The sequence below is a fragment of the Schistocerca serialis genome, chromosome 1, assembly GCF_023864345.2.
Source record: "Schistocerca serialis cubense isolate TAMUIC-IGC-003099 chromosome 1, iqSchSeri2.2, whole genome shotgun sequence".
Lineage (NCBI taxonomy): Eukaryota > Metazoa > Arthropoda > Insecta > Orthoptera > Acrididae > Schistocerca > Schistocerca serialis.
The window spans coordinates 558044100-558067177 of record NC_064638.1 but is presented as its reverse complement, the minus strand read 5'-3'; the positions used below and the strand labels follow the sequence as shown (position 1 = coordinate 558067177).

The window sequence follows — 23078 nt, the reverse complement described above, 5'->3', positions numbered from 1 at the left end:
AGACACAAACAGTATCAGTCATATAAAGAGATTTCCTGGTTCAAGAACTAAAACACAGCTTAAGGTATTTTTTGGCCTATGCTCATTTTTCAGACAATTTGTGCTAAATTAACTGTTGAATAGCATAGCTATGTTAAACTTATTAAAGGAAAATTCACTATGAATATGGACAAGTGACTGCCAAAAAGATTTTTATTAAATAAAAGATGCTTTAACTAATTCTGATATTTTACATCATCCAGATATGTCACAAGATATTTACGCTATGACTGATGTCTCATTCACTGGTTGGGAAGCATGTTTATTTCAAGTTAAAGATGGGGATGGCAAGCAAGATATTTGTGTTATATGTTTTGCAAGCTGCACATTGTCAAAACATGTATGCGCCTGCACTGCTATCAAGTTGGAAACACTAGCTGTAGTTGACCCTTTAAAAAATTAAATTACTATATTTATGGGGAAAAACATCAAAGTCTTCTGTGATCATCATGCATAAAGGCATGTTATGCCGTACAAACAACTCCATGCATGCTTGATGTGTTGGTCACTATTTTTACAAGGTCACAGATTTGAAATCACACACATTTCAGGAGAAGACGAAATAGTGCCAGATGTCATGTCATGTCATGTCTACCACAAGATTTACCCGAGTACACAGAACTTAGAGAGAGAGAGAGAGAGAGAGAGAGAGAGAGAGAGAGAGAGAGAGAGAGAGAGAGAGAAAACGATTATCACTTACTGATAATGAAAGACAGAAATTACAGACTGCATTATTTAGATATGTGCAAAAATACAACTGGTTTGCAAAATGCTGATCAGTGCTGGTGTCAAGTTAAAACACCACTTTAACAAATTCCTAATCAAACATTAAAACAACATTACTAAATAAATAATTAGGTTCTGTACTATAGGCATGATGTATGATCTGACATATTGTGTGTTTGCCACACATGAGAACATGGCATAATTTGGTACACGTATCTCACCTGGGGGCATTATGGCACAACTAAATGTCAAGATCAGTTTGTATTGCTATTTTCCCAAGATGAGCAGGTGAATACACCAACTACTTAAAATATGTCTCATATGTCGGAAAACAAAACCCACAAACTATTATTGTCTTGCAGAATTATGTCTCATCATACAAACAATTATGCATTATGTTAAAGGATACACAGTACAACCTATTACTTGTTTTTAGAATTTTACAAGAAATATCATATATGTCTACATTCTCAGATGATCTCAGATGTTTAACTATTTCTAGGACAAGACGAGGTGGGACCTCAGAGAAGGTAAACATACCTGTATTTACTAGTGGTTTACAGACATTTTTGAAAGAATCTCAGATGAGCTAATGACAGGTTTGGTGATAGCATTTCCTGCTTCTTGAACTCATTTAATAAAGAAATCATTGAATTTCTGAGGGCATATACCGATTTTTCTGTTTGTTTCATCTTTAGTAAGACTGTTAGTTAGTTTCCATGCAACTTTGCATTTATTCATGGAATTCTCAATACCGCTGAAGTTGTGTGCTCTTTTGGCTTCCACAATGGCTTTTTTGTACTTGTTCCTACAATGCTTCAAATTTCACTTGTCACGCATGGAAAAAATTTCTCCATGAACAACAGATTAAATAATACTAACGTCACGATTCAACCCAGAAGGAAATCCCACAGTGAGAATTTTCTGTAAGTCGAACAGGTTTATATACACATATGCACAGTGTCAACAAACACATTGGGTAGAATACCTATAGTTCTTCGATCAGATTGTAAACTACTCTTCGCTGCACATAACACAATTCACTCCACTTGAACTAGCATGCAAGACAACAGAGACAAATGAATGGACAGGTCCCCTTCTACATCTTTGGAGAGAAGAAGAATGTTTGTAGGAAGAAAAGGTAAGGCAACACTCGCTGAAGAAGCATACACCAGGAAAACTTGCTGTGATTAGGAACAGGTGCAAAGACATCAAGGAGGAGAATGTATTCTTTTGAAACTTCACCTGCAATCTTTACTTCTGCACAGAAGGAATTGTAAGTGCCAGTGACTACAAAGGGTGATTATAATTAAAGTTAAACTTTAAGAACTATAAAGTTATGACGAGAAAAGCACACATATTGCACTAAAGACAACCTTTTGCCATATCACTGATGTTAACAGCAATGTCCTTTTTCCTTCTCATCATCTCATCATTCAAGCATTCAGCTTTGAACTTATGTATTTATTTTTTTTTTTCTTTTCATTTTATTTTGTGGGATAAGCACAAATACCACATTACAAAGTTACAGCTCTCCAGAGTCAGGTCAAACTAAAATTCCTATTTCACACATGCTATACTCTGTTAGCAAGAGTGTCATTCTTGGCATTATATCTGCTGAATACATTTCATTTAGTGTTTGCCATGGAGCAATTTTTCTGGAGGCAGAGATTCAGAGACATTTTCAGTGACAGTCAGACTCACTCCATTTCAAAAGGAAGTTCTAATATGTGGATTGGGGTGACTGCTTTCTGTCAGAAGTTCTTAACACATTTGCTTGCAAAAATTCTTTGATATTTTCATGTTTGTGTGTGGTTCAGAAGATTAACAATGCAAACAAATTGACAAGCATCTAAAATTTACTGCAGTCTTTTGAATAGAACATCAAAAACTAGTTTGGTGTTTTAGTATGACACATATAAGAGAATGTACTGCTAGAAGAGTGCAAAAATATCTGTTGATGTGACTGATTGTAAACTAAAAGTAACATTATTAGTTATGGCATGGAGAGATGAAACAGATTTTCCAATAAGAGGTGGAAGCGAGAAGGCATGAACACCTTTAGTGTCAAACACAGTTGTTAATTATAAATACCAATATCATTGTACACTGAAGAAACAAAGAAAATGGTACAACTGCCTAATATTTTGTAGGGATCCCGCTGGAATGCAGAAGTGCCACGACACTACATGGCATGGAGTCGACTAATGTCAAAGTAGTGCTGGAGAGAATTGACACCATGAATCCTGCAGGGCTGTCCATAAATCTGTAAGAGCATGAGGAGGTGGAGATCTCTTCTGAACAGCATTTCCCAAGGCATCCCAGATATGTACAATAATGTTCATGTCTGGGGAATTTGGTGGCCAGCATAAGTGTTTAAACTCGGAAGAATGTTCCTGGAGCCACTCTGTAGCAGTTCTGCCACTCTGTAGCAATTCTGCACACGTGGAGTGTCGCACTGTCCTGCTGTAATTGCCCAAGTCTGTCGGAATGCACAATGGACACGAATGGATGCAAGTGATCAGACAGGATGCTTACGTACGTGTCACCTGTCAGAGTCATATCTAGAAGTATTAGGGGTCTCATATCACTCCAGCTGCACACGCCCCACACCAGTACAGAGCCTCCACCAGCTTGAACAGTCCCCTGCTGAAAAGCAGGGTCCTTGAACTCATGAGGTAGTCTCCATACCCATACATAGATCAGCTAATGGTTCTGTGTACAAAACAACTAAACAAAAGTAGTAAGTCTAATACTGATTTGCATTAATATGAATTCATTACTAACTAGTAATGAGACTGTCTGCACTGAAGGTCGATAACTTTGGGTTATGCTCAGTGGCACAATAGCCAGAAAATTAATCGCACTACAAATATTTAATATTACTCAGATGGGTAGTATCACATATATTATTATGGAACCCATAAGGAATGTGCTGGCTCAAAACTTAGTGAGCCACACACCAACCAGATGGCTGTTCATAGTAGAAAAACACGAATAAAGTGTTTGTGGATAATATTTGTAGAAAATGTATATGTGGCTGTATGTTGAAGAATTTCTGACTTGGTGTAAGTAAAACTTAAGACTGAGGTACCTACAAACTGAAGGGCATCAAAAGCAATCCTTAAAAGCAACTTAACATATTGTGACTAAGTAAACTTCCCTGGCATATTAATTCATCCTATTCTTGTTGAGTCTGCAACTGGATCATACAGTCATCTTGGCAAAATATTTCAGCAGTCCATCCGGCTGCCATCTTAAGGTGAGAACCACCACCCCCAGCTTGGTGGACCATAGGCCTCTTCTGTCTGGCCAACTACTGCCTACAAGGCAGTATGAGGAGAGACTGATGATCGTGGGACATGTGGCCAGCTTGTTGTGAATCCTGCAGCTACCATTGCCAATAGAAGAATCCTGATAGTGCTACTACTACTTTATTCAAGCAACTACCCATTTGGCCCTACAAGATTGGATGGACTCCATTCGAGACCTCCCTACCATAGGGAAAATCTGAGAAGGTATCGGAAACTCAACCCAGGTTCTTCTGAACCAAAGGCAGCAATTATAACCACTCAGCTATGGAGGCACTCTCAGATGAGAAAGTTGTTTGCTAAGTCTCACCTAATGATAGTGGTCAGATCTTTTTTTAACATTATAAAAAATGATTTACTTGCAGATTACAAAAGCAACAGTATTCTCTGAGAAAATGCTGCTCTATGTGGCATTTAAATTATATTCAAATTAACATTGTGAAATTCCATTCAGCATTTTTTCTCTCAAATGAATGTCTCCTCTGTTTTATCCTTATTTCATGTGACTGAAACGACTAGTCAGTAAAGTTCTCTGTATCTGCTGGCCACTTGGTCAAGTGACTTCTTGCTCCATTTCTTCCAACTGCCATATCTTGCACATTGTCTTCTATGCTAGTACTGGAGCTGGAGACTATAACTTACTTCTCATTTAACTGTATCTACTTACCAGTCCTTTCACAACATTAAACGAAAACTTTGACTACATGGACTTTTATAGCCTGTTGAGAACAACCGTTAAGAAACATTGGATAAAACGAGCATAAGACATGAGGGATCATTGTAAGCAGGAAATATTTTAGGCTGTAAAATTTGCAGTTTTTGTACATCATTCTAATGAAGCCAGTTCAAACTCAGAGCAGAGAAGTTCACTTGTATTTGGGGTGTGTTCATATATGTATAGCCTATTTTTGCTACCTTGTCTTATGTGATTTATGATCTACATAATGTTTACGAATAAAAGAAAAGCACACTGTCATTTTGACAACTGCATATGATTTATGGCAAAGCCTGTAGTCAGTTATCGTCTAGTACTCTCGGTGAATTCTTATGTATGGGCAACAAATGCCATTCCAAGTGAAGCGTAATTATAAAGTACATATACAAATTGTTTCACAATACTGCTTCGTATTTGCTTATAGTGTTTACTGAATATGCTTATCCATGATCAATAAATCTTTAGCAATGTGAACAGCCTATACCCATTATATTTTCTGTGGGTTCTATTTGCACTGGATAACTTGTTCCTCCTCTTATTTGCTGTCAATGGAGAAGTGAAAAATATCACTAACATTGAATAGAAGCTGGTTTATAAATAAAAAAGCTTAAAGAAATTATTGCTTATTTAATGTTCTTTATTTTATAAATATATTTGTGTGAATACAAAATATAAATTATTCCATTGTTTTACTTGCATAAAGAAGCAGAATTAAATGGACATATAATAATTGAAATTAATTTAGTATTAAGTCAGAAAATAGATATTTTATCATGCCAAATTAGTGGCTAACATTTCCATTCAAAATATAATAATCTGCTTCATTTTGTAATTAATTTCTGTAGTATGTCCCTTACTGGTAACTATATAAAATTCCAGATTTTTTTCTGCATCTCCTCAAACACCTCCAGTTGTTGACAAGCACAACTGCACCATCCATGCCTTATCTTTGAATAAAACCTTTGATGAAATAGCTACAAACTTCTTCTCTACATTTCACTTACAAGATGCTTACTACAAATCTATTGCACAAAATTAAGACATGCAAGTGAAAACTATATGGCCTATAAGGTAACGGAAACTGGTCTTTGAGAGCTACATCAATAAATCATAGATTCAGTCTGAAATTGAAAGGATGTGTAAATTATTCAACTCTTGAAACCATAACTACTGTGATGGAAAATTCTATGTGGTACTTAGAAATGTCTATTATTTCAGGTACTGTGTACACAAATAATCTTGAAAACATATGAAATTAAGAATAACCTTCTAAAGATTTTGGTACTTCATGTTACTAAGAAACTATAGTAATATCACTCAACACAGCAGGCTTTTTTTTTTTTCAAAGTGTGAGATTCATTATAGTTTTTATAATTTTATTACATACAGTAAGAATGCTCGTAACACTAAAATGAAGTCACACTATGATTGATGAAGTTCAGGGCAAAGGCATTATCAGGGTGTGGTCAATGAGCACTACAAAAATTAGAGCTTAGGAAGTTACAATTTAAGAAAGTTATGTTTGAGAATGTAGAATATGGACACACTGACACCTGACACAGTACTTATACAGTACTGAATAACATTATTTGCATCGTTTCACTGACTGATAGATTATAGTGCTCCAAGAGGTATTCTAGTCTGAATGTCAGGTAGAAGTAGTTTGCATGAAGAATCAACAACAGATGTTTTTCTATAGTAAATACTAAACTAAACTTTTCAGAAGATATAGAAAGGCAGCAATTTTTGTGTAATTTTCTATTGGTTGAGTTTAGCATAATAAATGCACTCTGCTGTCACATCTGTTCATTAGAAATCAAATTTCAATTTGTGAAGCCAAGTGAAATGCATGGAAGAAACCACTTTTCAACAAAATCCATCTTCAGGAGTTAGCGTGTCAACCTCAAGTAGGTATTTTTCATCATTTTAAATAATCTGTAGACTCCCTCACTTTGGAAGAAAGGAAATTCAACTGAAGGTTTAATTTTTTTTCTGTAGCTGTGTTTACTTTTAACAACTAATTTTGATTATACTCTTAAAAATCTGTGCTTTCTGGTAATAATTTGTATCTTTTCTTAAACAATACATACTTTATTTCATGTTTTCACTTTCGATTCAGGTGTCAACATTATCCACTTACTACTATCTGATGCTCATAAAAGGAAAAATAATGTTTTATAGCACTGTAGATAGATAAATTTACTCTACATTCAGGATTACAAAACTGCAGAATGTCAATTGAAGTAACAGTTTCACATATCTGTAAAGGTGACTATCACATCTGAATAGAGGAACATTCTACCAGGGATCTGAAATGCAAAGGAGCATATCAAATATTTAACGACCTATATAAATAACAACAAAATAGCCTATACTTCACTACATCTGAATATGTGAAGGATGAAGTGTCTATATAAACACTATTATTTCTCTACGATCTTGTCCGCATTTGTACATTAAGTAGGGCATAAAAACAACATCCTTACAAAAGATAAATAATAACAACATTTCAAAAATATCTAACTAATATACTTTTTTTAAAATTTCTCTTAATATCGTGGTAGACACACCTCAAAAAGGACAAGAGTAACAGGAAGACTCCTTCAAGGACACAAAAAACAACTTATTACCACAATGAGTCTTAATGAAGACTGTGATAAAATTGAATATCATTTCCAACAAAGATAACAAAAAATATAGAGATACTTTCAATTAAAGTGGCTAGGCTGCTTAAACATTACAGTGCGAACCATTTACATACATTCTTGATAACCTATTCGTGAGAGTTACAATACAATATAGCCTTTTAGGATCCATATTAATGGGAAATATTTACATAGCATAAGAAGTTATAGTAATATTATTTTCTTGCAAACGATAGCAACAAATAACACTATTATCTTACATTTTGCTGTACAATATTTACACTGATAGTTACAATGAACACACATTCCACATCAGACATCAAAAAGGAACAATAAAGGATGTGAATATTTGTAACTAATATTCACAAGTAAGCGTATTTTTTATATTCAAATAAATATTTTCAACGAAGTAAAAAAGATGCACTCATCCATTCTGCAGCCCACGAACACTTCGGGTTGCGTGCATTCTGCATTAAAGACATACATGAAACAAAACATTCTCTCCCACATAAACATGTCTTTAGAATTTATGTTTGAATATATGAATGAAGTTCCTTACCCCTTTTTTGGAGAAAGGGGATGAATTTTTTTACTTTTATTTTGTAGAATATGTCACAGATTTCGTGTCAGCAAATACATCTCACTTTAAATTCAACATCAATTTTAAATGCAAAGTTTCCACATTTCCTGTCATACTTTAACCACTAAACAAATTTCTATTTTAAAACTAAACTTCTTCTCACAAACTGCCAGACTGAGAAATAAGGTTTTCATCAAAGCTTAGTTGAAGAAGTTGCACAGAAGCGTGAAGTCCAACGTGTCTTAGTGCTAGCACTTCGGTCCAGAGATTCAGCACCGCCCATTAGTGGATATGACGTTGCACGCTTTGCAGATCGACTGAAGTAAAGAATGAAATTAAAGCATTTTTAATTTAATTATTCTTATATGGATCACTGTGTACAGTATTATTTGCATTATGGATATTTTAAGTAAAAGAAACCATACTAAGTACTGTAAAATAAGCACAAGAGTAACTGCAATTAAACATCAAAGCCAGATACTAACAAGGAGGAATAGAAACTACAGCTGATGTAGGCATGCTGCATTGATAACATGAGACAATCCTCCTGAACTTCCATACACTTGTCTATAGAGCATTGTATTATCAAATAATTATGTTTTCATTCGTTTTCTTGTGCTCTGAATGTGTGTGACATCAATTTGTCAATACACCATGTCCTTTTCTTTCTGGGCAGGGGGGGGGGGGGGGCAGCTACGCAATGGACAATTGGACTAATTTTCTTTTACATTGGCTTTAATTTTCCACATGATACAAAATTCCCCCTTGTGAAGAGTTTAGGATGAGAAGACGTAAGCAGTTTCTCCATTAATGAAACTTACTATAACATAGTGCAATAAACCAATTTAATCTGCTGGTCTCTCAATATATGATGGTTATGATACTTTTCTTTATTCTGTACATATTTTTCCCATAGTCTGAAATAACAACCACAGAAAAATTATTTACTTGAAGGCTGCTTATTAGAGAATAGATGATTTGCCTACTATGTGGCAAATTGAACCCATGCAAAGTTAAAGTGTTTTGTACAAAATGTATGTTTTCCATGCACATATGTCTGTAACAAATACCTGTAAGAATTAAGAACTAGTGGTGCATGTACAGCTTCCAGATAGGTAACAGTAAAAATTACTTAGGTATCTTGCAATAAACAGTGAGTCAAATTTTACAGAAACGAAGACATCATTCATTTACAGATTACATGTTTGGTATAATAGCAATACCAAATTAATATTGTAATTATACACATTAATGTTGTCCTGTTAATTTAACAACTAACAAATTATGCTGCAGTAAATGATTAATTTCCATCACATATGTGAAGTGTAAGTCATGCTATTCATCTAACCAAATGAATGGACACAATTCCTAAATACCTGTTCCCATCTCTAACAACAGGAATCTGCGCCACCTACAAAATGCTCTTTTACTCACATACCCTTCCCTTTTTTTGTGTGTGTGACTGTAGCAACAGTTGGGCCTCAATTGATTGCTGATTTTGGTAATGAGAGTATCAGAATATTAGCTTAATTTGCATACTTTTATTTATTAATGTAATATGGTATAATTTTCTGAGTCGATGCCACACACTGACAAACTGTTCACTGGACAGAAACACATTGTAAGGGTATTAAAAATATTATCTTGTGCCCATTCTCTCTCTCTCTCTCTCTCTCTCTCTCTCTCTCTCTCTCTCTCTCTCTCTCAAACACACACACACACACACACACACACACACACACACACCCACCCTATCCAGGCAAATTCTGTATAGTGCACTAACAACAAATTATGCTACCTATTCACAATCATAATTATGCAGTTTATTTCTAGATTACTTTCTACACTTACATCCATTTTTAAAAAGGCTACTGCCTCTGCTCTTGCACTACTTATCTACTCTACTATGTCGTACTAAACTTTTACATAAATTTACTGATTTCAGAGACCACTATAGTTCTCTATGTACTGAAGAAGTTAAAAAAAACTGTTCAATGTGAATGTTAGATGTCACTGGAATTTATATCCTTGAGTCCGTATAGTCTGAAAAATCATTTTCTGGTGTTAGTTACATTGCCCAGTACTTTATGCAGAAGTATGAAGGTCAAACCTCAATTGGAAACTGTTTAGAAAACTAAGCTTAGTAACAACAGTTTCACAATACACTTACACTTATGAAGTTTGCTATGTAAAAGATAATAGCATTCATAAACATGATATCCACAATTTAACCTTACCTGTGCACAGAGAGGAGTAAAGTATGTAATTGTAAAAATGTTTGACTCCCTTCCATGTAAATTAAATGTGCTAGGAAACAAAGGAAACGTTTACAAAAGCAAATTAAAATCGTTTCTGTTTCATGGCTTCTTCAAGCACACAGGAAGGTTTCTGCATATTCAATATCTATACATGTTTGGCTACATTTGTTAAAATGTAATGTGCATTAATATTAAAGTAAAAATCTAGTTATGTAAATGGTCAGCATGTATCCATATTTTCCCTAGGAAATTGTGTAACATCTGTAAATTTATTTAATGTCACACCAAGTTGCCCATAAGCTAAAATTAAAAACTCAGTCATCTTACCCATCATTGTGTCACTGCTATTTATCCCTTTGTATTTCATTCAAATGACACCCCTCTTAGTAACTAATTATTTAACAATGTAAATGAGCAGGTGTGTGCAATTGTTGGAATACTGGTTTTGTATTCGGATGGCTCAAGGTTCAAAATCCTGTGTTTTGCGGTATCTCTAAATGATTTCAGGCAAATACCAATATGGCTCCTTCAACACCCAGAACTCTACCTCCAACGATCTCACTGTCAATAGAACATCAAACTCTAACTTCCTTCTTCATTCTCCTTAGGTAGTGAGTGTATATATCCCTCATGTATGTCACTTTTCATCTGGGTTCTACAGAATACTTCTATCTTCCAATGGCTTTTACGTTTTCAGATTTTTCTTCTCAGTGCCACAGGATGGAAGTTTTGTTTGCCATGTGTCTCGGCACATGAGAAGCAATCCAAATTTATAGTGACATTATATATTGCTTACCAAGCACTTTCTTCTGGAACACAATGACAATATTTGATTAGCAGAAAGAGCAGGGAGTGCAAAATGTGAAAAGGGTAGCATGAAATGGCCTACCACTGCAGTAAAAGAATTATATATATTTTGTTCCCTTCAAACAAACAAACAAACAAACACACACACACACACACACACACACACACACACACACACACACACACACACACAATTTTCTCCCTTTCTCCAAGAAGCAGGCACTGAATACCAGACTGTATCTCTGGTGTTGCCCATTTATGCATTCTTAAACAAACACAATATGTGTGTGATTTGGTTTTGTGAAACAAACAGGTAGAAAATTTATATAATTACTGCGAGTAGCTATCAGCTCGAAAGTGGAAGCTAGTTTCAGCATATATTGTGAACAGCAAGCAGAATTAAACAAACAGATAAGTTATTCAAGAAACTCATTTAGGTGGTCTTGCACATGGAAGCATGCAAATATACATTGACAGTGTATTTTATGGCTATTTTCTTTCATTTTCTGGTGATCTACAAGTTAAGAAATTAGGATTCTTACATCCAAAATGAATATACTACACATTCCACAAAACTGCTGCAAAAATCATGCAGTAAGACAATTTATAGCAAGTTCAAACATATAACACAAGATGTAAAATAAAACTGTGAAATTATCTTGCACAATCTAAATTTTAAAGTGAACTTCTAGATTTTTGTACACAAATATATAAGAAATTGACAACAGGAATCAAAAGGAAACTGAAAGCTTACCACAAGTACTAAAAAACAAACACAGTTCCTACAAATTATCCAACTTTCCGGCATTTGGAAGTGTAAATATCTGTAACTAAACTAAGTTAATACATGCAAAGCAAAATAAATCTTCACATTAAAACAAATACAAAATATTTCTCTCATTAAAAGTAAGGAAATTAATGTACTTGTGCACATATATATGTATCATACTAAAGTAATAAATAAATTCCACATGAAATCCACGACTAAAAAGCAGAAGCTCATTTGCAAAGTAGAAGTCTTTTGTATAATGGAATAAGATCATTTATTTGCAATCAGATGTCTCACACATGACTGCTGAGAAATAAAACCACTCTGCTGTTAGACTATGAGCGTAACTAAAAAATCTGTCCTAGCTAGCAGAACATCTTGGGTAATGCTTCCCCCTCCCTCTTTCTATGTAACTCTGGTCCAGCTTGCTATTTCCCACCTATGTGTGCACATCAGCCCGAAACCACTCACCAATCACACTGCAGCATCAGAAGAGACAGTTATTTCTTTCTGCCTCAAGCTTCTGCTGTGAGCTATGTCACTTCAATAATTTTGTTTGTGTGTGTTTGTGTGTCACAGTTAATGCATTAAAGAACAAAATTAATTTTAATGTGTTAGCCATCAGTTCTTGAATGCCTGTTCACCATTTTCTTCAGTCACATTATTTGTTCCATCAGTCTGTAAAACACTAAATTCTTTGGATCATAAGTGGAAAATTCTTTTCAACACCAGAAAATTCTTTTTATCATCATCTTTCATTTCAAATTGTAACAACCATTTCTCTATTTCCCTACTACCACACAATCTGTAACCATCTTTTTGTTTGTTTCTCACCATTACAGTTTATTTACATCTGTTTCATCTTCTTCTGTTCATTTATCCATTTCCTAAGACTTCTATGATCCTTACAAGACAATTAATTTGAAATATATTTCAGACACAATTGTCCTACATTTAGTCAGCTGAATATTCTTCTCACACAACTAGATGCCTCATTGACCCCTTCCGTCTCTTTCTCGGAGGTTATTCGTGCTCTTTTGCATTCTGTATAATTTATAATCATTGCATCATCAGTTTATCCTCAATAATTAATTCTGTGTAATAGTTTACAACATTCTACCCCTTCCACTTCATCAACTAATCACTCATCCAGTTCCAAAAGCAAGCATTCCCCAACAATTTGGTACCGGTTCTATGGTGTGAATACAATGTCCAACCTGAGAAACCTGTGGTGACTGCAATAAATACGGAATCAACACCAATATGAGTGCGATTCATCTTTGAGATGCAGAATACATAACTGCCTTTGTTTCCTTATTCTTTGGTCTTATTTTTGTGCATGTTGAAAGTGCGCGATACGTGATTAGTTTCATACTGCAACAGGTGCTCCACCATTCCAGACCACATTACAACGGGTCACACCAAGCGCAGATGATAACCTCTTTCAGCAGCTACTTAAGGAATTCCCCACACTCACAGACCCAGTTCTGCAAAAGACAAGCATTGCTATTCCACATAACATCACAGCTGGACTACATATGAGTAGCTTGTTATTGCTCGGCCATGTCAGTTAGCACCGGAGAAACTACTGGCCATGTACGCGGAGTTTGACGAAATGCTTACTGATGGTACCATCTTAAGATCTGACAGTGTGTGGGCATCACTGTTTCAAAAGGTAGAAATAAGGATGGTTCTTGGAGACTGTTAAGAACTATACGGTCATAAATACCTGCACCATTCCTGACAGGTATCCCATCCCTAACATTGCGGATTTTAACTGCAATGTGTCTGATGCCCATGTTTTTAGTGTGATCAATTGTGCAAAGCATATTCACAAATTCCAGAGGCCCATGCACATAAATATAAGTCTGCTGTCATAACACCACTGTCTGAATATTATTCTATCCCTTTCAGATTATGAAATGCTGTTCGAACATGGCAGCGCTTCACAAATTCGTTTTCCGCTATGTTGCTATGTGTTTTGATGTACGAGGACGAAACAAGTATAAACAGGATTTTATTTTTAGAATAATTCATGTATTGAAAAATAAAAGGCAGTTACATTTATTTTTCCACATAGTTTCCCACTTTAGAAATATGTATTTCCTAGCGAGAAGGAAGGTATTTAATCTGCATCACAGAATAGGTCTGGTTGCTTCATGAGCCAACTGTGAACAAATTCATCCATGTCCTCACCATTTTTGAATCTGTGCCCTCCTAGACCTTCTTGAAGTGGTCCAAATAAATGGAAATCGCAGCGTGACAGGTCTGGGATCAAGATGAGTCCACTGCTTTTCCTGTAGTTTGGAGAGTGTTGGATGTGCAGTATTTATTTGGCATTGTCCTGGAGGAGGAGGACCTGTCAAATTGCTTGGTCTCATCTCTAGGTGATGTGCATCTCTCATCTTATTCAACAGCTTGCTGTAGTATGCAGCATTCACTGTGTATAGCTCATGCAAAAACCGGTTGAAAGAACCTTGCCTTGCTTTCACTGGAACACCCTCCCCTTTCGTCCATCACTCCTTACTAGCTTGTTTAGGTTTGGGAATGTAGTGGTGGGCTCACGTATTGTCACAGGTGATGATCCAACCTTCTTTCACAACCTTGCTTAAACCTCTGACAGATGTCCAAACTCCTCAACTTCTGATTTTCAGGCAAAAGGCAAGGGTTCCATCTGGAACATACATTTTACGAACCTGCATGTCATTTTTGATGATCCCTTGACAGGTCCCATAACTTATTCTGACCTGTTCTGCAGTTTCTGATACTCTTGCCCATTGACTGCCTTTAAGAATGTCTCGAACCACATGAATGTTTTCATCTGTAATGCTGGTCCAAATACAGCAATCACCTTGCTGATTTTCCATGCATTCTTTTCCTTTCTTGAACTGCCAGGGAAACACCCACTTCCTTGACAATGTTTGATCACCAAACTGTGCAGTCAATCTCCGAAAAATTTCTGTCACTTCAACTCCTTTTCACAAGCAAGAAATTTTATAATTATGCTTTGAGCAGTGCACCTGTTGCTCCAACATCATGAACATTAGTGACAAAGCTGTTGGAAGTAAGTAATTGTTGGCTCTCCTATCTCCTAACAGCCCCACTCAACAATACTAGAAATGGGGGTGTGGTCATACTAACTGTTGATGCTCATGAACAAGTATCCCTTTTATATTTGATTAGCCCTCATATTAGTATTTTCTGAGACATGGCTGCAGTGTAATAATCACTTACAATTGGTGTTTCAATGCCTAGAGTGTTATAGCATGATAATCAACAGTGACTGTGAATTAACAAAGTGAATTTTTCAGGTTTTGCTGTCTCTCATGCACGCTCTTCTCCCCTGGTTGAGAAGGTGGAAGCTATTCAGCAGATGCTTTTACTGACTGCATTAAAAGGTCTCCGCAGATTCATAGGGATTTTAAACTACTACTACAGGCAATGTTTACCTCATTTGGAGGCAATACAAGAACTGCTCGACAGATTGCTGACTAGAAACAATATGTCTGTCAGCAGGAAAGTTCTGTGGATGAGGAAAGTGGAGCTTACATTTCATGATTTAAAGGTGGCACTAGCTATAGCTTCTTTACTGGCACATCTGGTTCCAGGTGCTTCCCTGCAGTAATGGTGGATGTAAGTCAGGTGGCGGTCAGTGCCAACAAAAATGGAGGGTATCTGGTAGTGTGTTACTTGTCATCTGCTTACCCATCAAACACTGAAGACCCTGGATAGAAGGCAAACATTTCAAGATACTTACTGATCGCAAGCCTCTAACCTTTGTATGTCAACAGATGACTGAGCTCAACCTGCCTTGCCAGTGCAGGCATGCTGAATTCATCATCCAGTTTACTACTGACATAAAACACGTAGCTGAAAAAAACAACACTGTGCAGACTGTCTGTCCTGCAACTGCACAGGATTGAATACGATGGATGGATGGATGGATGGATGGGTATGGTGTTATGGGCGCTCAACAGTGTAGTCTTTAGTGCCCGGATTGAATATGATCAGTTGGATTGACATGATGGCTGGTCAAGGAAAAAGATGCATTCCTTCAACACATTACTGCTAATTGAGAATCAATGGCCTTACAGCTAGAGCACATATCTAGGCAGACCATGCACCAAGGAATTTGGTGCAACATAAGTCATAGGAGGAAACAGCATGTCATCCGTATGTGATGGTGGCATGAGATTTTCAGTGTCTACCACAACCTTGCATACCCAAACATCAGAGCTTCTGCCAAGCTTGTTGCTTGGAAGTCATCTGGCTGAGTACGCAGAAGCATTGTTGCACCTGGGCACATGCATGCAAGAGTTACCAACTCAGCAAGATCCCTAGACACACATTCATGCCAGGGGATTGCCCCCCCCCCCTCCCCCTCCCCACTTACAGCGAGGTAAACTCACATTCATGTTGACATTGTTGGGCCTCTGCCATACTAAAGAGGAATCCTGTTATTCATTTATGATGATTGACCATTCCACGAGATGGCCAGAAGCAGTATCTATTCCCAATATAGCGGCAGAGTCCATGGCTTGAGAATTGGTGCATGAGAATTGGTGCAATCTTGGTTCGGTGTCCCACAAACCATCATGACAGAAAGAGGATGACAATTCGACAAACAGCTTTTTAAGGTATTGCTCCTACTCTGTGAAAGTAGGCACATTTTCAAGACTAGCTATCATCTTGCAAGCATTGAGATGGTAGAGCGAATGCATTACATTTTAAAGGTGGCATTAAAGTGCCACATGGAGGCCTAGTTTGATGCATTATCCTTGGCGCTGCTTGGACTTCGCATAGCGTTTATGAAAGACATACGCTGTTCAACTGAATAGATAATATATGGAAAGTAGTTTCCTTCTCACCTACGCCATTTCCTCCACTGACTGAGGAAGGTTCTGCAGCCTTCATCCACCAACTGTGTTCATCCACGTGCCACCTCATACCACTTAACATAATCATTGTGACAGAAAAATTGAGATACATAAAAATGTACACAGATGAGAGTTTGGCGCATGATCTGAGATGATGCCATCTGACTGCCACACTTTCCCTTATTCGGGACTGTTTCGTGTTGTTATGAGAAGAGGAAACACATTCGTTATCAAGAAAAATGGCAGGCACAATACTATATCAACTGAATGCTTAAAACCAGCATATACAGATTATGCAGCACTGATAACCTTTAGCACTTCACTTTTTCCATCTTTTAATTCACAGGAACTCGCAACACATGCCTTAGAACTGCCACAGGATTTACAGACTCCATTACCTAAAGTAGTGTCACCTCTCAGGCCACCTTTAATTTTCACATGTTCTTACAGGCAACTAAGATTCAAATTTCCTCTCATGAGAGGGGCTCCTGGTTTTGCAATGAGAGAGTTTAGTCAGAGGGGTGACCATATCACACAGCTCAAACATTCTACCCAAAGCCATGTGGCACCCCTTGGAACACAATGTAAAAGTGCCTGTGAGTGGTGCTTTTCAGAGTTCATACCTACTCTCTACTTGCTTCACAGTGCTTAGTAATGTGAAAGGGGCCTGCAGTGTTCTGCTTCAGTGGCCAGCTACTATACAGCCAGTCATCTCCCCCCAAACTTCCTCAGGGAACTAGGAAGCAACATGAGGTTTGCACCCATTTGTGCCATGATTAGTTCGTATTTAGTGAGACTGTATTTAACATACATAAAGTTGTGTTATACTTTACTTGCTGTGTAAAGGTTTAATATTGGAGATAGGCACAACAAACGGGTGCTTTTCATTTATCATCACATAAAACTTTTTAAGGATACAAAAACATTTAATACTTTATGCTTCCATCTACAAGAACATCAGCTGTAAGACATTGTGTCTGTTTCCAAGATCTCTAATAATTATCTACATTTAATTGTTACATTATGGCTTCCTTCACTGACAAAAAATATGAAAGGGGAAAAAACAATGCAAAATGTTTCAAGGGACAACGTCTCAGTTTCCTCTTGTCCTACTCTAACCGCTTGACAAAGGATCTGTGCAACTTCTGTTTCTAATCCTCACATCATCAATTCCTCTGCTCTCCATTTTGCTAGATTAAGCAAAACCTTGTCACGAATGCTAGTGTTTCTGTCAACTTCTGTATGCGTCTAACATATTCAGTTTATTCTTACTAGGTAAATGTATCTTGTTTTTCTTCTGTTTTAGTAGTTGTAATTTCATTTTGGAAATCATTTTACTTACAGTTGAAGAAACAATAAATACAGTTTATACCATATATACATTTCTATTAGTACTGAAATGATTATACCACAAATTGACAAATTTATGAAATACTAGCTTCCCACAAATACACTACTTTTATGTTTAGGTAATTTACAGAAATATGTCCAGTCGAAGAGAAAGAAAGATTTTTATGCTTCCTTCAATTTTTATATTCAGCAGAAGTAAAATATACTCACCGGCCATGCTTAACAAATAGAAACATTTCAACAGTAAAGCAATTTAATGTCTACCATTAATTTTTTCCAGTTACTTGATTACAAACCTTTTCATATGAAAGACGGCCACTTCTTATCTAATATCTTCCTTTAACTGTTTTATTTTCACTTTTTTTAGTTTCATGTTTAGAGTGTGAGATATAGTTGTTGTTCAGTTTAATAAAAATTAATTTCAAAGAAGGTTAATAAATATTTAAATTATAGTCAGCCACAGTTAGAGGGGTGAGAACTTGTACAGGCACAATGTTGGAGGGCTTGCTGAAAATTATTTAGGTATATTCCACCCAATAAATTACCATTAACATAATTCTCTGCAGAAACAATTGTCGAGATCTTAGTTACTGATCGGCATGAACAGGTTTAATGAGAAAAAAAACTTGAAGAAATGTTAAGAGCCTGTGCTCTCCATTTCAGAACTCCATATAAATACTGTTTTTGCTGTGTAGGGACACTACAGGTATTGTGAAAATAAACACTTGTTTCAGACTTAACTTTCAAGTTTAACATTTCTGTAGAAATAATGTTTTCCTATCTGACAATCAGAAAAGACTCAAAGAATTGGCAACAGAAACTGAGTATTTACAAGAGAACTGTGATACTTTTGGATATAAAAGCAGAGGGATAAATGTGCTAAGAGCTAGCAGTAGTGTGTGATAGGTGAATCATCCAAACAACTACAGAACTTGTCTAGTTCATGTTGTTGAGCGTTAAATGGTTTCATATCTGAATACAGGGAACATTTTGAAATGCATAATATTTAAGGACAAAGTTTATATATGAGTTTTAGAACTGTGAAAAATTATGATTATCCAATGTTTGGAAAACAAAACAGAAGCAGCAGTATATGTCAAGTTTTAAGATAAAGGGTTAGTTTTGTGAGATTAAGAGCACATATGTGAGGATCAAACACAAGAATTAACATAGGCCTTGAAAAATAAACACTGAACAAGGTATATTGAAAAACAAAACATGGATAGTTACCGTCATGAGGGGACTAGAAGATTCCGTAACAACTGCTACTACAAATCGATGGGTGCTGGATTTGTACAGTTGTGCTACACATGACTAATGTACACTTTTCTCTTAATGTACAGGCTGCCACGAGGAGGTGAAGGGACTGTGGTTTCATTGCTGAAACAGACAGTAATCTTCCAGTCACATAATATTTTCCTTACTCACTTATGGCCAATGATCACATGCTGCAGTCGTGAAGCTGTTACATGTTTCATATAGTCTCTACAACACAAACTTCTAATTTTTATGCATCTATGCAAAAAAATGAAAGAATGATGGGAGAAAGCTACACCTATGTCTAAAAAAATATAGTATAATATAAATGGATAGATAAAAAATCTACTCACCAAGTAGCAGCAGGGGAAAACACACACACACACACACACACACACACACACACACACACACACACACACAAAAATAGGATTTAACTTTTACAAGCTTTTGGGGCCAGTGGCTCCTCCTTTTGGTGGAAGAGTTGAAGGGAAACAAAGTAGGGTGAAGGAAAAGGACTGGAGAGGTTTAGGGAAAGGGGTGCAGTTCAGAAACATCAGCCAGAACTCCAATTTAGGGGAGACTTACCAGACGGGATGAGAAGGTATTTCCTGCTCATCCCGTCTGGAAGTCTCCCATAACCCAGGGTTCTGAGTGACTTTTTTGAACTGTACCCCTTTCCCTAGACCTCAGCAGTCCTTTTCCTTCACCTCTCTTCCTTTCCCTTCAACTCTTCTGCCAGAAGAAGGAGCCACTGGTTCCGGAAGCTTGCATTAGTTAAATCCTTTTGTGTGTGTGTTCCACGGCCACTGCTTGGTGAGTAGATATTTTATCTATCCATATATGTTATATTATAAATAATTGATTATTTTTGTTGTTATAAAAATTTATAGCTAATATGAATTCGTAGGCAGATGACTGTGTAACGTAAATGTTACATGTTTTGCCGTACTGAAGCAATCTGATACCGAGTACATGAATCGATGGGGAAACTGATGAACTTTATTGCAGTATACTGGGCAGGTCTCATAATGATCTTGTTTTCAAAATAAACTATTTATTCTCCAAAGCTGAGAGAATGCCAGAACTGCAGTGGTAACGCCTACTCATGATATGATGAGCCACACTGTCATGAGGTCCTCACATTATTCGGCGACTATGGCTTGCACAGTTACAGCTCCCTTTATAAGTCAATATAGCCCAATTGTAAAGCCACAGGAGGGTGTTGCATACGCTCCAGCATTCCTTTTTGCTCCAATGTTTTTTCCCTTTGTGTGTTCTATCTACATTGCAATACACCAGTTTGAACTTTCTGTTCTCCAGTTGTGAAATTACTTATAAAAAATATTGCTTTAGGGGAAGAGATCATCTTGTAAAGCAAATTTTAAATGTTAGTTCTAAATGTAATGACAGTTCAGATGATGACAGCATTTCTTCTTGTAAAGTTTACAACAAAAGCAACAGTTCTTCTGATGAAATTAGTGATCAAAGTTCAACAAAATTTTCTTATCTACTCTGTACTAATGCATATTAAGTCCTTATACTGTGCACCATAAAACCACAGGTCAGAGTAAGAAAATGTTTGCATACTTTAGTGCTAACACTTGGGGAACAATCATTCCAAATAGTGCAAATCCCAGAATATGTAACAAGAGGAAGGCAGGTGTTACCCTCTACAAGCAAAGTATTGGACTCGTTTTTAAAGGCACTTCTCGTTAACTGAAAGTAATGAGAGACTAACAAAACATTGCACAGTGAGCTCAGTAGAGGAAAATGAAGAGCAACTGCTTCACAATGCAAAAAATGCTGTGTCTGTCTACATTTACTGCAATTTTTGGGGAAAAAGAAAGGGAGAGGGGGGGGGGGGGGGACAGAGAGAGAGAGAGAGAGAGAGAGAGAGAGAGAGAGAGAGAGAGAGAGAGAGAGAGAGAGAGAGAGACCCACCCAGAATATTATTCTGGACCTATATTGAGTATAAGTGCAAATTATAATAGAATATTCCATGAATGAGTGTACCATATCTTACTTTATGTATGGGCCAAGAATGAAGATTTTTTTCCTGAAACCCACTACTAATTTGTTGAAACAAGGCTATCAGCACAGTAACGGTAAGAATAACATAGTACACATTTTGTTTCCCGAAAACAAAATAACAATTCTCATTACATGTGTTGTAACTGTGTGACGGAAAAAATAATAAGCTTCTCCACATATTATTGATACTTCAGACCAGAAATGTGGGATTTCAAATACTTAACACACATTACCACAAAAGCCTAAAAGACAAGAAAAGACACAAATACTTAATTAAAATTTGAAATCATATTGGCAATAGACTACAGAAGAAACAGACCAGTTTGAATTAATTTGATCAGCAAGTGAAGAGATGGCTTACAGATTTGACTAAATTTGTGTTACATTTTGACCAGATGCCAAATATGGTAGCCAATCATTTTCACTCACCTTCTGTTGATGACTATTTTTATATCAAATTTGTTTCTCTTTTATTGAGAATTTAAGTTTGATATGCAATAATAAAATAAATTACAACAATAAACAAAACTACTGCTTGCACATAGGAAATAATTAATATACAGAATTTGGAATTTTCCATTTTCTACTAAATGAGCATTCATATTTGAACACTTTCTGTGTGTGTGAATGAAGGATAATCAGAGCTACATATTCTAATCCCACTGTTCAAAATTAAATAAGTCTGAAGGGTCACATCAATAATCCAACAATTTACATGCAATAAATGAGATTCCACTTTTTACAAGATGATTCAACTGATGTATCAAAGGCATCATCATGCAAAATGACACAGAGTTATTGAACTTTCAATATTATTGACATAAATAAACTTCATTATTACCTGCGCCTTCTAATTGAGGCATTTTGTCCTGGCAGTCCAAAGTATCCTCTTGGTATGACCATTCTGGCATTTCCTTGGGCAGGCCGAGATCCACCAGGAGCCATTAAAGTTGTCAAATGTGCTGCATATCCATCTTGCAAAATTGTTGCCAGTGTATGATGCTTTTTTGAAACTTTTCCAACAATGAATATTTGTTTTGGTTTCAAACCAATTGAAGTGTACACACTGATGTCTTTGCTACTACCATATGCTACATGAATCGCAACCCCATGTTCCTGTAAGAGCAAGAGTGTAAATGCAGTTCTGCACTTTTTTTTACAAACACACACACACACACACACACACACACACACACACACACGCACACACAGCTGTATTTTCCTGGTTGACTATAATGTAACAGTGCTGAAGCTTGGCTGCTGTGAAGGGTTGTGTATGTTGAACTGGGTGGGGTGGGGAAGAAAGTGTAACTTCAACATTTCATGTCAGTCATAATTTTCACTCTTTTTATAAATAATGTTTAGGCTGTTTTTATTTGTATGCTTTGTCTAAAACAGAACTCCCTGATTTTAAAATTAAATAGCCTCAAAACAAAGATTAATACAAGAATGCAACAAATGTTATGTTTATTGTGAAATCTTTAAGTATTTTATACAGCAGTTTTGAATTAGTGGTTACAAAAACTGCTAAAAGATGGTAGTGTACACTGTATGGCTCATATCAGCACATAGTCTGCAACCATTCTTTGCAATGACATCTCCTCATAGTGGAGAGATTGCGCAAACAAGCAGTGAAATTTGCCATCACATCTGGTAATGGCTCTGCAGAAATGGATTCAATTGCCAAACAGATCAATGATGCAAACTCAC

At 36.3% G+C, this 23078-nt stretch overlaps 1 protein-coding gene across 1 annotated transcript in view; it reads right to left on the bottom strand.

The window, feature by feature from the left end:
- Window positions 1-8202: 8202 nt before the first annotated feature.
- The window catches only part of LOC126475444 (protein retinal degeneration B), a 600634-nt gene continuing 585758 nt past the window's right edge, over window positions 8203-23078 (bottom strand). Inside the window, exons 25-27 of the mRNA XM_050103311.1 lie at window positions 22210-22484; window positions 19308-19457; window positions 8203-8333 (exon numbers count right to left, since the gene is read on the bottom strand). Coding sequence (XP_049959268.1) covers window positions 19382-19457; window positions 22210-22484 — 351 coding nt within the window. The 3' untranslated portion in view covers window positions 8203-8333; window positions 19308-19381. The remainder of the gene's footprint in view (window positions 8334-19307; window positions 19458-22209; window positions 22485-23078) is intronic.